The sequence below is a fragment of the Hetaerina americana genome, unplaced genomic scaffold (genome assembly GCF_022747635.1).
Source record: "Hetaerina americana unplaced genomic scaffold, ioHetAmer1.1.p SCAF_7, whole genome shotgun sequence".
Classification (NCBI taxonomy): Eukaryota; Metazoa; Arthropoda; class Insecta; order Odonata; family Calopterygidae; genus Hetaerina; species Hetaerina americana.
In genome coordinates, this window is record NW_027287316.1 from 21,314,387 (window position 1) to 21,331,552 (window position 17,166).

General features: G+C 43.6%; 1 protein-coding gene across 1 annotated transcript; it reads right to left on the reverse strand.

The window, feature by feature from the left end:
* Positions 1 to 3,802: 3,802 nt before the first annotated feature.
* Positions 3,803 to 16,683, reverse strand: LOC139696378 (piggyBac transposable element-derived protein 4-like). Its single transcript, XM_071595126.1, has 2 exons — positions 16,594 to 16,683; positions 3,803 to 5,835 (listed from the first exon to the last, which is right to left on the reverse strand). Exon 2 carries the CDS (start codon positions 5,831 to 5,833, stop codon positions 4,049 to 4,051), a length of 1,785 nt encoding a protein of 594 aa, XP_071451227.1. The 5' UTR covers positions 5,834 to 5,835; positions 16,594 to 16,683; the 3' UTR covers positions 3,803 to 4,048.
* Positions 16,684 to 17,166: the final 483 nt, after the last annotated feature.

Genomic DNA, 17,166 nt, shown 5'->3' on the forward strand with positions numbered 1-17,166 from the left:
ACCCTTTCTCTATTTCACCGGCCGCTAGGAGGGTGAAACGGCGTTATTGTCGTTGGCTTCTTTGCAAGAGACATGACGAGACACCTCACGGCAGAAAGTAGGCGTAATAAAGTTTACGCGGGTTGAACGCCCCCCGAAGCTGACTTTCGTCACCGCCTGCTTCAGCACTTAACCCATTTCGTAAACCATGATCTAACATGCTATCCGTACTAGTATAATTACCTTTATTTTATATTTCAAAAGTATTTTTTTAGTTAAGCCACTTTCTTCGCCTTCATTTAAGTCTTAAGAATCATTTTGGGCTGCTGGAATCTATGCCATCAGCCGAGAGAAAAAGCAGAAATACCTTCAGAGAAGAAAAATATATTAAGAGGAAGTTCGTATTGCGTGTTTTAGGTTAATAGAAGATATTTAAAGTCAATCGATGTCGGTAAACACTCAAGTAGGGGTATTTGAATACTTATTTGCATATTTCTCGGAATATGTTTGTAGAATAGCAGCAAGGAGGGAAGTTCACCGGCAATATTTTACCTATTCAATGGTGGAAAAATATTCCATTTCAGATAGTGACTAATATTGGCAGATAACAAACAATTGTTTAAAAGTGAAAGAGCGGAATTACTCACTTGACCTGATGATTCCTGTCACTGAAAAATACCTATTACAAACGAGTAAACGTTATGTAAACGAAAAATTGATGAAATCTGAACGAAAAACCCTTATCGCCCGTGAAAAGATTTTTATGTAAGATTTGGTGTTATGTTTTATTGTTTATTATTTTGTTAATGCGGGAGACGGAGGATAAAAAAGATGACCTAACGTTTTACGTAATACGTACACATGTATTGACGGCCTCGCACTTGAAGTGTGACCTTGAAATGGACACGGGACACAACTTGACACACGTTCTTGGTTTTCATTACTTAAGTTGTTACGGAGATTCACATTTACTGACTTCCTTGCTGAAAATGACGACGCAAAAGGTCTCCTTTTGACTTTCTGGCCGTACAAATTTATCGTAATTTAGCTATTTTTGAGTTTGCGAGCAGATTATTGCATCGAAATTTATTTCTTAGTTTTGTTTAAAGTCAGGCCGAAATACATTTCTGCCTAATGGTACTAATTAAGCAACAAGGTTTTCAAAAAAATACATTTTGGGAAACCCTACCGTATCTCAACTCTCACCCTCACCCTTAATTATCTCCAGCAGCCGCGAATCCCTCTCCGCCTCCCTGAGCCATCGGTAAAATGGCTTGAAACAATGTCTTTCACATGTAGAAACAATGCATTGAAGAAATTCTAGGATTTTTGTTTACAATTGTATAAAGCGGGATAAATGAAAGTGTAATACATTCAGTGATATGCATAATTCATATGATAGTTATAATTTAGAAATCTTCTTTGAACTAAAATTATCTGCAACTTAAACACTTTCGAGTGAGTTTAAGCAATTTATTTTTCTTCATAGGAGTAATAATTTTTTCCACTCTCACCTCAACGTTCCCTTACTGAAAGCCCTTTCACCATCCATAATCCTAATCCTTTAAAATGTTTGGGTGGTTTTTTAAACGTTCATAAAATTTGCTGAAATATGGCTGTTATGAATTCCTGATATTTCTACCTATATGTACGGAAGAGAAAACACGATATTCTAGTAACGGTTTAGTTAAAAAAATCAAGTTTTTTTTTAAATTATCAAGCATAATGTTATGGTGGATGGGACTTATGCTTTTAAATCCACTTTTAATTTTTTTTTAATATTCCCTAAAAATGTATGTACATGTAAAACATTTTGTTTTCAGTCGACGTTCATTATCCACCTTAAAACTTATTATTTTTCAAATAATCAGTTTGGTTGAAACGAATTCATATTGTACATTCACAATTTTCATGGATTTGACTGGCTCCTAACAAAAGTAAATGAATGCGAAAGTTCAAATGGTAAATAATCAGTGGGGTAACAGTAATCAACCCGACGGTTCATTGTTCGATTTGGTTGGCGAGGATCGAGCTGGCTCCGAATTAGTTTCTAAGGCGTTTGAATTTACACTTCAGGGTACGGAATCCAGTCCGTTTCCCTGAGCCACAATAGCCTTTTTCCCAGTGAATTTCTACACGCACTAACCATAGAATAACTTGGATTTTCGATGTGGTTTTTTCGGAGGAGTCACCAAGGATTTGAACCCGGACCCTCCAATCAGTATCGGAACTCTCTACCCGCAAGGGCATGAGGCCTTCAATCGCCCTCCACATCTTAATATTTACCAGACATATATACAGGTTGCGGCCACAACTTCCTTTTTTCCTATGCAAATTGAATTGAAAAAAGGAAGGGAAGTTATGTTGCCGGACCATGTACTATATTGTTCTCTCTATATACTCCTGCCATTTATTGCCAGGCTTATTTATTAGATTTCGATTATTACAAATTGCTGAGATAAAGAGGGCTCCCCATATTAATCCCGGGTTTGGTAAAGATTTGAAAGAAATGAATACCAAACAACGGCCCACGATTAACGCTCCATCAACCTTTTAAAGAAGAGATCCTGCTGCACTGCATGGAAGTCGGGAGGCGCCTCCTTTCGGCCTACGTCGTATGGTGAGCCTGTAAACCCCTTCCCCTTTCTCCTCTGCCTCATTCACGCCCCTTCCACTCGCCTCACACTGAAACAACCCCTCTTCCTTCCGATCCGACTCAATCCCATTTTGTCCTCCTCATCTTCCTTTTGCAAAGCATCCATCTCATCCCCTAGCCATCCCAGAGTGTTCCTCGGCCTACAAATATCAATTCCGGTGGCGGGTAAAATGTGGCAGAAAATTTCCTCTTACGCATTCGCTCAAGGTCCTGGGGCAAGGCTTTTAGTAATGCGGGAAGAAGAGAAGAGATGGCATTCCTCCGCAGAATTCCGTTCGATAGCCGACAGGGGTGGGACGGAAAGTAGGAGGGGGGGTTGATGAATTGAAATGTATTTACGGGGCAATATTTTGGTTACGGAACATGAGGATGAACACATTTTGTTTGCTCCTACGGGCCATTATGTGCATATTGAAGCGATTACTAAAGCCCAGGTACTCTGCATGATGCATCCAAAACGTCGCAAAGTTGGCTGATTTGTAGCAGGTTAAAAACATCCATGGTAGTGATAAAGTGAGGTAATATAAATATAGTATTTTTTACTGGTTTCCAATTCATCATAAAGAAAATCATCACGTGAGAGACGCATTTATTGGTCCTTGGATTTTTTTTTCGAGTTTTTTTAAATAATGCTATTCTGTGGATCTTAGTGAAATACTTCCTCCAAAGCCCTAAATGAGGTCCCCCATGCATTTTCCAAGCCATGAACATCCCTTTCTGATTCTTCACAATAAGTATTTCAACGGGTCCTACCGTCCAAACTTTTCAATGAACCACGTTACCCCGATTTGTAGTCCACGTCAAGTAGCTCCTTAAACCTTATGTGCCTTTGAGGAGGATTGTCTGTATTGCCAATCATGATATATTATTTTTCAAAGTGGCTTTCTCTTAATTAATGTCCCTAAGCTTCAAATTGCGAAAGAATTCAATTTCAAATTGTCGACAATTAGTTATAAGTTTGAGGATCATATTTAATTTATTCTTGTAGAAAAATGTCTCTAAATAATATCTTTTGATGATTCCTGTTGACCTTTTAATTATTTTAATTTTGTATTAATAAGGTGTACTTCTGAATTCTATGGGTTAAATCAGATAATATAATACTTATTTTGGGGTCTATTTCGATACTGAAAATAAATTGATAGTGGGAATATTCATAAACCTCACAACACTTCTTGTATTTATTGCCTTAAAAACACACATACCACTGGTAAATTTGTAACAAACAATATTGCGTTTTCAAAAAATTTTATCAACATGCATAAAATTTGAAAAACAGTATTACAGATCCTTAACGGAGGAAAACATCACAGTGAGAAAATGTATGCATAAATATGTACGCGCCAGTGTACAATGAACGGATGTGCGCGAAACATTAGTATTGATTTATTTTAAAACCTTTTTTTCCCCTTACTATCCGTCTGCTTTGACGAAGCATTCCTTGCACATGGACTCGGAGTGTTCCTTACAAATCGCCCGACTGCACTTGCCGCAGTAGGTGTGCGTTTTTCTATCCCTGCTCCGGGGACAGAAAGAGCATCGGGTGGATCCCGTCTTTAGCCTCTTCACCGAGGGTTCCACGCCTGAAATAAGGAGTCTCCGGGCCTGAGATCCATTGTCCAAGGTCGTGATCTGCGAGCTCTCCTTAATTAGCGAGATGGCCAGGGATTTCAAGAACCTCCTCCTGATGATGCACTCGCCGAGCTTTTCCTGGTAGATTATTTGAGCGTTCAGACCCGCCACGTTCAGTATGGCGAAGAACAGGGTCAGGGGCATGCTTCGGCAGTTCCTGGCGGATGTGTACTTGCCGAAGATCTCATCCACGTCGTCAACGATGCCGCTGCTCAGGCTGTAGTAGTTGATCATGTCCGGGACCTCTCCCTCCTCAACTTCGCCGTCTCCATCGCCGGCCTTCTTGCTCGCGACCGCCTTCGCCTCGTGCTGCTGCTTGGTCGACAACATGACCAGCACCCCGTCGTTCTCAGGGAGATGCGAGCAGAGCGTCATTCCCTCCCCGTAGCCGTAGAGGGTGGAGAACGGGGCCCTCCTTCTCACGTCCAGGAACTCCCGCGGGATCTCTCCCCGCTTTTTGCTCAGGCTGCCGACCATGTGGAGCTGGAACTCCACCAGCAAGGTCCTGGCGAGCTCCGCGCTGGCGAAGAAGCCATCCACTGTGATGCACCGGCCGCTCCCTTTGACGTGCCCCAACAACCTTTTGGCTATCTCCTGCGGTGAGTTGTCCGTCTTGTACGGCCCCTCCGGCTGTGACTCGTGGATTATCTCGAGATTTGAGGTGTAATAACTCCTGGCGTCGCACAGAGCGTACACTTTGAATCCATAGCGGACCGGTTTCTTGAGCATGAACTGTTTGAACGAACATCTACCGCGGAAGGATTCCCTAACCTCGTCCAAGATGGCAGAATCGCCAATTGAGTAACTGTTCACGCAGTTCGACACGAACAAACTAAGCACCTGACGGACACAGGCCAGCTTGTCCATCTTTTTCCTACTTTCGAAATCCGGTCCTCCGGCAAACCTCAAATTCTGCAGGATGAATTTGAATCTTTCCAGAGACATGAGCGCTCGGAAGATTTCCACCCCACTCCCGTCCTCCGCCCAAAATTCGTCCAGTTTCATCCTAGAAGTGCTAAACACACCAGCTAGATATAAAAGACCTATTGTTCCCAAAACCTCTGCTCTGTTTGTGACCTCATTTCGGTGATCGAGACAGTACAGATCGCAAACCTGCAAGATCCTGTTGTTCGTGTGGGTCACGATAATGTCCAGCATCTCGTCGGTCATGAAGCACTTCCACACTTGCACTAACGTTTCGGCTTCCAGCGCCGGCCCTTTTGGCCCGAGGGGCTCCGAAAAATGATGCAATTTCAGAGGGGCTCCCAGCTTTGATGTGGGTGCTTTGTGCCAAATGGTCATCCCGTTCCTACCCACATAATGGTCCCGGTTTCTCCTCCTATCGCCACCTCTCTCGTCCGAGCCTCCCCTCAGCTGGCTCTCTTCTTCTTCCTCATCTTCCTCCTCTAATTCGGATGGGATATCACTTTCCTGAATGCTTGTAGAGTCTTGCTCCTCGTCTTTGGGAAGGATCGCGTCCTCTGTGGACTCCTCGTCTTCGGATGGGAGGATGTCCTCGTCTTCGGAGGCTTCACCCAGGAAAATATTAATTGGGGCCGGATCCATAGCTGCAAGAGTGAGAACATTGTTGTATTATTTCATGCATTGGCTGAACATTGGACGGTCTTTATTAAGCTGTAGGTGGAAATTACAGAAAGAGCGATAACCCTTATTTTTACCGCGGTTCTGTGTTACAACCCGATGTTTAAAATAACTCTCGAGGAAAAGTATGGACTTAAGCCTATACCTGAACTCTAATTTCTTATTTCATGCGTCTTTCCCCACAAAATATTATTGAAAAAAGTTGTCTCTTTATTTTATTCTTGGAAGATGAATTCATATTATTCACGAGGGTTCCTTGAACCGACTGATTAAGGAAATTAAAATGCTCCTACGGAATGACAAGACTTATCCGAAGGGAATTACATGCTACGTAAAACCCAATAAAACGGATTCTGCCATGAACACTCTTGACGAATGGAGAGTGTAATTGATTCACGAATAAGTGGTCTTCCGATGGCATTGGGTGAGGTGAATCGGAAATGAAATCGTTTTATTAACGCCATTTGACACGTTATGCGTTGATGTTAACATCCTTATCAACCATGGTTTCCCTTTTATGCGAAACGTTTCAAGGACTTGATTTTTAAGTGCTTAAACCGTTCCAAGTGAAAAACTAATTTATCTCACTTAATTTTTCATGTTTGTTATAGCTATTAAGACTTTAATCGTAAGAAAACAAGTGGTGAAATATCTATTTCCTTTACCGTACATGTGGATTACGGGTAGATTAATTTAACATGCATGGTAAATTATAATTTATGGCAACGAATTCATTAAAATAGAATGTTAACCTCCCCATTCCAAGCTTAAGTGAATCCGGCTTTCAATTTACGATATAAGAATATTTTTTTACTTGGGCCAATCCTGTGAGCCGGCCGGCAATGCTCTTTCCGTAAAACCAAATGTTTCGGGTTCTAGTCCCTTAGCCGGAATGGATTTTTGTTTCAAGGATTTCTCTGCTTAGGATAGTAATGCTGGATTACCTAAACTGACATAGCATCTCCTTCCTGAGCCCGCTCATGGCAAATATCAATGCCGACCCTGCCTATATTTTTACAGGCATCTAACTCCTGAAAATATTTGTTTTTCATTTCTGTCGATTATTTTCATTCCACGGAAAGGAACTCATCAAAAAAGAGAACCAACATTGTGCCCTCCATTAAGACTGTCCCAAAGCCTACATCGAGTGATTTTCACACGATCGTCTCTCAGTTTTATATTCTTAAATTCCCATCGATTTGAGATAATTACCCATCGTTCCAATTGACCTCACTTTTAACTAATCACTCGCACTTAATTCCATCCCATTATTCCTTAAGCGGGCTTACAAGTGAGTTTTCGGGTTACCATATTATTCCAAATAATATAAATTACTCCCAATTTTTGTAAACGGCGTTAGTGTGAAAATTGCAGGGAGTAAGATGAGAATAAGTGTTTTTCCATATCTATGATGTTTCGGACAATCAAATCTTTGCACCCGTACGCATTTAATAACTTTTCGTGTATATTATCTTTGCATAGCAAAGAAAATATACATGTGGTGAAGGTCTTTAGAATTAAATACAGTAACAGTATGTTCGTAAAACGTTTAAAATTAAATACTTAGGGCTGGATCTTTAAGGGGATGAAAGCGAGTTTAAAAAATGCATTTTGACACCGAGCGCCATTGTGCGTTATATGGAAGGATTCGTTAGACTCATGCACAAACCCAGTTTCAAGTTTTCAGGTGAATATGAGAGAAGTAACGTTGAGGTTTAAGTTCTGAACGTTTAATCGCATACAGTGGGCTCTTCTCTGAGTCCCCGTGAGGTTACCTGGCAAATTCTGTTGCCCAGAAAATCAATCATTCTGTGTGTTTAATTAATGGCCCTCGGGTATAGTTTTAGAGCTGAACCTATCCGAATAGTGGTATAGTGAGTACCCGTTAACACATCGCCCTACTCCGGCCAAAACTACGTAGAAATAAGTGAAATGAGATAAAAATAAATGTTAACTCTTCGTTAGCAGTAATATTTTTTTCGCAACTCGAATTTAAAAATCCAAAGTTATATTAATTATTCCGAGTATTGCTAGGACAACTTAACGAACTATACGCAATGCAACGAATGTCATCTACACTATTGAATAGAAGCAAACCAAAATGAATGGATTTAAACATACCGAAGTGTCAGTCGGATATTGGGTGGGAAGTAGGACAAAATAAAAATTATGATTTTCCTGAAATAAACATCTAAAAATCCCACATCAATAAACAATTTGTTCGGGTCTTTTAATAAAAGATGCTATCAAAAGATTGTCCGGGCGGGGTGGGAAACTTGACAAAGACGCATCGCCTAGGCCGGGTTAAATATGCCCTTGAAAAGGTCAATTCTGTCCTTGGATTATTTCTGGACCCAGTTCAAATTGTTACCATGGACTGCAGACTACCCATCGACCAGTCACCGAAGCCCGGAACCAGGGGAGGGTCATGTGAAGCGACCAAAACATGGAGGATAGCTAAAACGATTGAATTTTCATTCCATGACCAATAAACAAATATTAATTTATAAAATAGCCACCCCTGACGTATCTAATAATTGACTCTAGGTCATTTGAAAAATGAAATCCGTCCCATCGGAATAATTTGGTTCTCTTCACGCAATGACCGTTTTCATTTTTTTTATGATCGAGATTCTTTCAATCGTGCGATAATTTAGAAATGATAAGCGTGATAATAATTCCGCTTGTGAGCATTTGAAGAGAAATTGTATTTTATTTGATCAGAAACTTTCCCCCTCTCTTAATTGGATTTGCTACGCAGTGAATCTTCTCAGAAAAGACTTCCTATTAATTCCATTTGTAAACATGCCTTTCATTTTTCTCCTGCATTTTTAATAACTGACCGTGAAAAAAAAATATAAATGCAAACATGGGCCCTTTTCATACGCCAGAGTTTTACCGAGCAAACTCGAAAAAAGCCGAATCTAAACACAAATTAAATTTCAATCATCATTGCTCACGTAATTATAAGTAGAATTAGCCGAGATTTATGCTTCATGCGGAAGAAGTGGGGGAAGATGATTTTTTTTTATTTTAGAGAAGGTCGTGACGGGTGCATCACCACTTCGTAAATAATGTTAGAGAGAGAGTACTAAAACATTTCTCGATTTTTTTATAAACAATTAGTGAATCTAACGTCGTGAGGCCGACTAAATTATGATTAAAATACCGGTCTTTGGCCTCCTTTTATGAGCAATACTTGAGAGAACAAAGCGATACATTTATCCACCGAAAAAGTTTATAAATTTTCCCTAATCTTCATTATCGCAAAACAACTTTCATTTTTACAGCTCTTAATATTCGATTTTGCGTGCCCCAAATATTAAGGCATTAAGATTAATTTATATTATAGTACGAGTATATTAAATAAACATCTAAAAATACAATAATCTACGTAATAAAAGATTATGCGGTGTGGCGTTAGACTTTCCTGTCCCTGAACTTTGTTTTACATTGTCATTGACTTTCGAGAAACCTTTCAACTGCTGATTCAGCACAAATACAACGTCGACATCCAATACAGGGTTCGAACCCTCAATATTTGGATGACAAGCACTCAAACTAGCGCTAGCTGTAGACCCTTACTTCCTCGATAAGCTAACCATTAAGTCTCTAGTAGGGATGGTAACTGGGATGAGAGCAGACAACTGATTATTCCATCGATGGTGAAGGATTCCACATTTCAAATATTAATACTATAGTTCTTCTCAAAAAATTAAGTAAAACCTCTTAATCAATTTGAATTATAAATTGACGGTGCCAAAAGAGTGATTGAAAAAAACTCGCACGAGGTCATCAAAAACGTAACAAAAAAATAAAACCATCGCAATAAGTTGATCAAGTATTTCTTAATGGAATCGAAACTGGGAATAACATTATGCTCTATGGAAGAAGGTCAGGGAAGAATTCACTTTGTAGTCAATGCATGTGCAGTTATCGCAAATTTTTCGGGAAATTCGAACAATTCTCTCCGTCAGCGCTTGGTATGCCGGGAACGAGTTTATATGTGGAAGCTGAGCTATTTTTGAGGGGATGCCAACGAATGAAGGTACTCGAGGTTAATCGCTTTGCCCGTCGTCATCAGCTGATCGACGGCGTCCCGTGACTACTTTTGATCATCCCGCGCGAAGGAGGAGTTCCACCGACTGACGTAATGACGTACACGGAGGTGTCGTAAAAAACTTAATGATTTAAAAATATTTCATAAAAGAAAAACACATTGAACCACTCGAAAAGCCACGAGCTCATGACCGACTGTATTCAATTGGATTAAATATGAATCTTTCCCCTTCCCTCCCGAGCGTGTTTCCTCTTCTCGCCAAACGCTCAGGAACCTGATATTTGCTTGGAAGAAAGTTGCCATCAAAAAAAATTTTTTTAATGAGATAAATTTTTCACTTGTAAATTATTTACGATTTTTCGATAGATTCAAGACGTTTCCTGGAATTAACTTCGTATTATTATTGATTTTCGAGACACCTATCCAAAAATATACTAATATTTTTACCCTGACCTCATAACTTTACAGACTATATACTGTCCGAATTGCGTATTTCTTTAATTTCTCCCCCGTCTAATTAAAATACGGCCTTCTGCGACAGTGTCCAGTTAACCGGTAATTCACAATTTCTATCTCACTCGCTTCTCTACATTCCTCAATTTTTCTCCGAGATATTTTTCTGGCAATTCGCAATGTACCCCACTCTCATTCCCTCATTTAAGTGTTACACAATTTCGGCATCATGCGACGTTTTTGTATTGAAATACTTTTGGCCGTAATCAATTTTTCTCTACGTTTCTATCCAGGAGACCCGATAACCTCCTTTTCTGTCAATGTTTATCGCTCCATTTTTCTCCTCATTTTATCCATGCTCTCTTTCATGCAGAATGCTGCGAAAATGTGAAATACGTTTTGTTCCACCATCTCTGACTGAGGCTCATTTGATCCGTAACGATTGAACATGTATGATTGGACTTAAAAAATACAAGTATATTTACTATTTTTGCTGTATTTTACTAATTGTGAGATAAACTTCCCAACGAAGAGGTTGTCCACCGTAGTCGTAGAAACCACCCTTTATTTAAAAAAATAATATGATTTCATCCACGAAACCTAAAGCGGTGATTTTAAGTCCCCTCATTGTCACATGGATTATAAATATAGTCCTTAACGCGCACATTTTCCCATTCAAAAAATAGAATGATAGGTGCATTTTAATGAAAATGGATATTTATTGGAGCGAGAGGAGAGGAGCATGAGCATGGAGCCGAGTGTTTTATGGAACTGAGATTCTTGGGAATTCCCATGAAGAGATTTTTGCCACCACTCTTCTCGATACACACTTCCTAGTTCTCGTCCCTTCCTCTTCCTCCAGCTTTCCCAGATGAGAGACAAGAGGGTGTTAGAGACGTGGGATAGGGGAGTGAGGCGACGGACGGAGATGGGCGTGACGCACCCTTGGGCAGAGAAGGGGAGGGAGGGGGCGAATCGCCTACATCCATCCCGCGGGCTGAAACAGTGTTCGCGCACCGAGAGGCGATGGTGAGGGGGGGCACACATGCAATCCCACATGGGAGGGAGGTGGGTAATTGCTTCGCAACACCGCTTCCACCCAGCCACCCCCTCTCTCTTTCTCCCCCCCTGCCCACTCCCGTTACCTTCGGATCACTCCCTCCCTCTCTCTCGCTCAGGGAAAGATGGGTGGGGGCGAAGGGACTGCGTGGATATGTTTTGCGGCGCCGGGGGTGGGGTGTGGGCTGGCGTCTGGTGGGGCTCGTGGTGGGGCGGGCGGGCGTCGAGAGCGTGTGGGCAGGGCGGGAGCCGCCCCGGCCGGGCAAGCCGCCTCCCACGCCGGGATCCCGGGAGCGACCCGCGGAGGGGGCGAGGTCTCCTCCCGGGACCACCGCTCCCGCCTCCCACCCCCGGTATTTGGGTGGGCACGCAGGGCGCGTGTTATCGAGCAGTGTCGACCCACTGGAATTAAAACATGGCGTGCAGGGATGCACTCCGGCCTCCTCAACACCCCCCTCCCCCCAACCCTCCTCCACAACACACGCCCCCCCACCAACCAAGCTCTCAAGCCGAGGGAAATGCGGATATTTTTGGAATGGGGATCCGAAGTGCGTCTACTCATTGCTCGCGTCCCTGCCTCCGTTGACACTGCACCGGATTGCTTATTTACGACGTCCGAATGTTTTGCTCGGAAAGAGGATGCGCTTAAACTTGGGTGGGACGCTCCCGAGATTTGGGCTTTGGAGGAAGGTAAATGATTGCCCAAAAGTGGAAGATAAAATGATCGAATGGATGGTATGCGGGGAAATGTCGGGCGTGTCGGTAGAATAAGAGGATAATGATGCGGGAAGTAGAAGCGCGGCAACAAATAGACGGATAGATGAATGTTTGGAGCCTCTCTGTTTATGTTGAAGGATTTACGGAAGGGAGAATGCGAAATAGTCCGGAAGATGATGAAAGAGACCTCAAGGCGTCCTGTCAAATATCAGGACCTGAAATACTCATTTACATAGATATACGGGATTCCGTAATCCGTTTAAAGATGAGCGAGTTCTTAATTAAATCATTGCAGGGACCGCCTAAAAGCTTTACAGCCATGCAATTAGAGTTACACATTTACACAATGTCTACGAGATCAGAACAAGAAAATAAACGTAGTCGTGCATTCATTGCCACGATCGGAGAGTTTTGATTCACTGATCGACGGATAAATCAATCAAAAAAATTATTTTGCTCTCAAATGCTACGTTAAGTTAAAAAGATCTCCGGGTTGTGGAGAATCTTCGTTGAAAATGTTTGAAGGAACGAACTCACTCGCCGATGGACTGAACTGTATTATAAATTTGCCTGCGACTCTGTAAGAAAAACTAAAGCCGAAAATCATTAAATTACATCAAGAGGTCACGCCTAAGTGACAAAATAAAGAGTTGGACTGTCGGGTGGAGATGCGGAGCGGTTTTGTTTTCCCGCGCACATTTCGTCAACCAATTAAAACCTCTTTATCTACACCAAAAGTAGTTTTTTTCATCTGGATCCTTCTCACTCATTCCAGTTCGCATTGTTAATTTCGGGTGTCAAAAAGGCCCGAAGCAAACCGTCAAAAATAGGCGTAGATATCCTAAATTCGTGTGTAAGTATTCAACTAGTTTAATTTTTGTGAAATAAGCGGAAGTGAAATGCAAGTTAAATAATTGCTGTAATGTAATTTCAGTACTTCCCTGTCCCCTTGTAGATTACGTCCGATGACAGCTTTGAAATATATAATATATTCAATGAAGATTATTTTTCGCCTGGGTGCAGCAGTTGGCTGTCCCGCCTACAGCTACCGGGGGGGGGGCAGTGTCCTAAACCACATCGGCACGCGACCCTGTGGTACCCTTTACGCGGGTGTACGATTTAGGCGAATAGCTATTGTAGTCAGTAACAATAAACGCAATGGACGCCCGCGAAGTGTGGGCCAATCGTACGATGCAGCTGGCGCGCCGGGTTTTCCTCCTGCCCGCGTCGCCCCGCCCCTCGGTCCTCCGCTGCCTCCGGCGACCGCCCCGCCCACGCCCCCCCCCCCCCCCCCGTCTCCTCTCTCTCCCGGCGCTCTCTCCGCCCGCCAACCTCCTCGCCTCCCCCCTTCCACTCCCTACCTCAACTTACATCCCCACCGGTGCCAAGACGGGATTCCGCGAATTCCGCCCAGGCGCGTGAGGCAGGGAGCCCGAGCTATCGAGGTGGCGGCGCTCGACTCGGCTGCTGCCGCTGCTAAGGATACGACTCTCGTTGCCTAGGGACGGGGTTTTTGTTTGTTTAAACGATTTTCTAGTGATTGGCGTCGCCGTTCTCAGCGCGCGCGAAAAATCATTCGCTAGAGTTTATAATCGATCGTTCTACGTGCGTGCCGGCTATCCTCTTAATTAATACCCAAAACGCATGGCGAGCGAAGCCAGCAAGGCAAGCGGAAATAAATGGTATAGCAATTAATGTATGTGAAAAGATGTAATGGGATGTTAAATAAACATTCGTCGCAAAGATGATTTTCAATTTACATTTATCGAGCTTGAAAATACAGGTGCGGGAGACTATAGGAATATAGATAACACGTCGGCGGCAAATAACTCTTTCGCACCGGCAAACTATGCTAATGATTCGGGGTGCAAGTGCGACTCTTTTAATGTTACTTGTATCTGTGTTTGGACACACGCTACTTCGGCTAGGTCACGAAAAAGTCAACCGCATAGTGATAACGTCCCCATAATTCGGGGAGGCGCGATCAGGATCAAAATTAATTGGCTATGCGCGCGCGTGCAAGTCTGTTTTACCAGTAGAATTGTAATGAGCTGAATACAATGTGTTGGAATACATCAAGATTTGTGGCAAACAAAGAGGGTGATGAACATAAAAGAGGTTGCTTGGGTAACAGTTCCTGAACGATTCCTCGCAAATGAGCCTGTCCAATTTTATTATTAATCGGGCATACATTGTCGGCTTCATGGTGCGGAAAAATGCGCTAACACTTCGTTTTGTCAGACTTGTTTATGAGTTAGGATTCGGTAAATAGGGTTCGTCCCACACAACCCGTCGGAATGCAAATTAGATCGGCTGGAATTAAGGAGTCTACGCCACCCAACTCAAGGGCGAAAATCGCACCCCACCCGCTAAATGCCGAGTGGAGAGGCGACCGAAACATTCGTCTTTAACTTTAAGCAAAGGTTTTCATCTTTCCCTCCAAATTAAAAACAATATATATATATATATATATATATATATATATATATATATATATATATATATATATAAATACGTTCGTCCTTTATGTGTGTTCCTATCCCTTTTCCTTATATCTGTTTCTATATATATATATATATATATATATATATATATATATATATATATATAAAATATAAAGCGTCCCGAAGGGAAGTGGCAGGCCTCAACCTTGCGCAGCTTGGCGCTCTTTTATTTTTATATCCTCGGCCGCTCCAGCCCGTTCGATAAAACGGGCCAGTTTGGATCGCATTATTTATCCCGCGTTGCCTCGTTTTTTTCGTTCGTTTCTTTGTCCTGACATTTTTATTTCATAGAGAAAGAGGAAGAAATGAAGAATGGGAAACAAGGAAAAGAAAATTACGTAAATTGTTCGCTCACCTGCGGATAAACGCATTCGCGGAATTTGTGTTCCCCTATGTCAACTGTCTTCGCCCCAATCATGGGAACTCCGAAACACACGCAGACGTTCGTCTGTCTCTCTCTCTCTCTCTTTTTTCTCCCTCTATCCGTCCGCGTCCCCTCAAGACGCCAAGTTTCTCAAAAACGACGAGACGCCGGCTCAAAAGAAGGGGAAAGAATATTATGCGCCTTAGACAACAACGGACGGCGGTCACGGCCCTTCGAAAGGGAAATGCGAAACTCGAAATTCAGGGCATGTAGGCGCGAGGGTAAACAACGAGGAGACCAAGTGCTGCAGGAGACGTTGCGTAATGTTTTCGGTGGTCTTATTTTTAAAACCTTCGCACGGACACAAACACGCACAAACACTCCCGAGTGCGAATGCAGAAAAAAAACACACATAAACACACGCAAACACACACGACTTATATCGTCCACGGACAGCGACATCGGAAAAATAAAAGAGGAGTAACGTCTTGCGCAACACATTCCGACATCTCCCCCACTCCTCCAACTCACTACCTACGTACCCCCCTCTTATCCTACTTACCCCCTTTACCCCATGTGTGCCCCCCACCTAACCCCCACCACCGTCTCCTCCTACCACCTTCTCCTTCCTCGTCTATTCCCGGGGTCGCGGGCTCGCTTCGTATTCATCGTTTGCTCTCACCGTTTCCCTCCATCTCCTACACATATACAAACATACGTACATGCACACGCAAAACACTAAGGGGGGGAAGTCTCTCTCTCTACAACACCACAAGCCATACTGACAACTTCCCCCTCGCAACTCCACTTACGTATTACCTGTCTCGTCGTAAAAATCCGGGTTAAACGTTTCAAGGCCACATGTTCCCCTCTCCTCCCTCCTCTCCCCCTCTCACTCTCCCGCCTCCCCTGCTCCTCCTTCCCCCATCTCAACTCTATCTACACGCCTACCTACCACTTCCTTCCCCCCTTCCCTCAATACACCAATACACTCCCCTTCCTCCATAACGACTCGTAGAAATTGCCTACACCCCCCTCCTTCTCACCCCAAAACCTCTCCCCCCCCTCGCGAAAATAATCGAAGTCCCCGCTCGAAAAAGAACGGCAAAATACATACATACATACACACGACTAGCGTCACGAATCCCCTAAAAAGCCAACAGGGATCGAAAAATGCCGGCTTCCCACGCAGTACCGACTAAGACGGTGCTCGAGAGAAACAAGCACGAACACGCATACACGCAGACACACATACATACACATACACGCGCGCGCGCACCCACACACATGTAGATTGTAGGAGAAAAGCGATCGTTGTAAATAAATAAAATGGTAAATATAGGCGGGCTTCATTCACGACGGGGTGGTGTGGAAAAAAATTGGGCCGCGCGGGGAGGAAAAAAAATTGGGACAAATAAAAGAGGGTGGGGAGGAGGGGGTATTCGGAGGAGGGATGGTGGTGGGTGGGCGGAGGTTGGCGAGAGGGTTGGTTGGTTGGTTGGGTGGGTGGGTGAGGAAGATAGACAAGAAATGAGGAGCGAATACTTAAAAAGTTGTGATCCCTCACCTCATTCCCGATGGGACAGCTGGCTTGTGGCCCGCGTGGGGTTAGAGGCACCCCAAACGCGGGAAATATGGCGTCCGCCGCTCGCGAGAGATCCGGTCCAACTAACAAAGCAAGGCCGCACACTCCATGCTACGCTTCCGAATAGGAAAGATACAAGGAAGCTTCCCTCCTCTCTCTCTCTCTCTCCCTGTCTCTCTCTCTCTCACACACACACTCACTCTCTTTCTCTCTCTCTCACTAACTCCCGCCCTCTCCCTCGTCGAGCCGTCGCTCGCGCCATCTGTTGGCCGCGGTTAACACTACAAGGGTGGGGTATATTATGCCCCGGCGCCCGCCAATACCTGCCCTGGGCGCTAGGTTTTAATTTTCGTTTGATGTCCCGTCACGAGCCCTCCGACCCCCTCCCGCACCGTGGGGGAGGGGGAGAGGAGACCCCTCACCCCTCCCTTCCGCCCCGAACCGGGCCCCGTTTCGCAACCTCCACGGGGCGGAAGGAGGGGGGCGAGGAGATGAGGGGGACGAGGGGCGTCCAAACCCCACCCTCCCATGTGCACACCCCTCACCCCGTCTCCT

Coding starts and splice junctions, on each gene's coding strand:
- LOC139696378 (XM_071595126.1), bottom strand. CDS start 5,833: ATGGATCCGGCCCCAATTAATATTTTCCTGGGTGAAGCCTCCGAAGAC.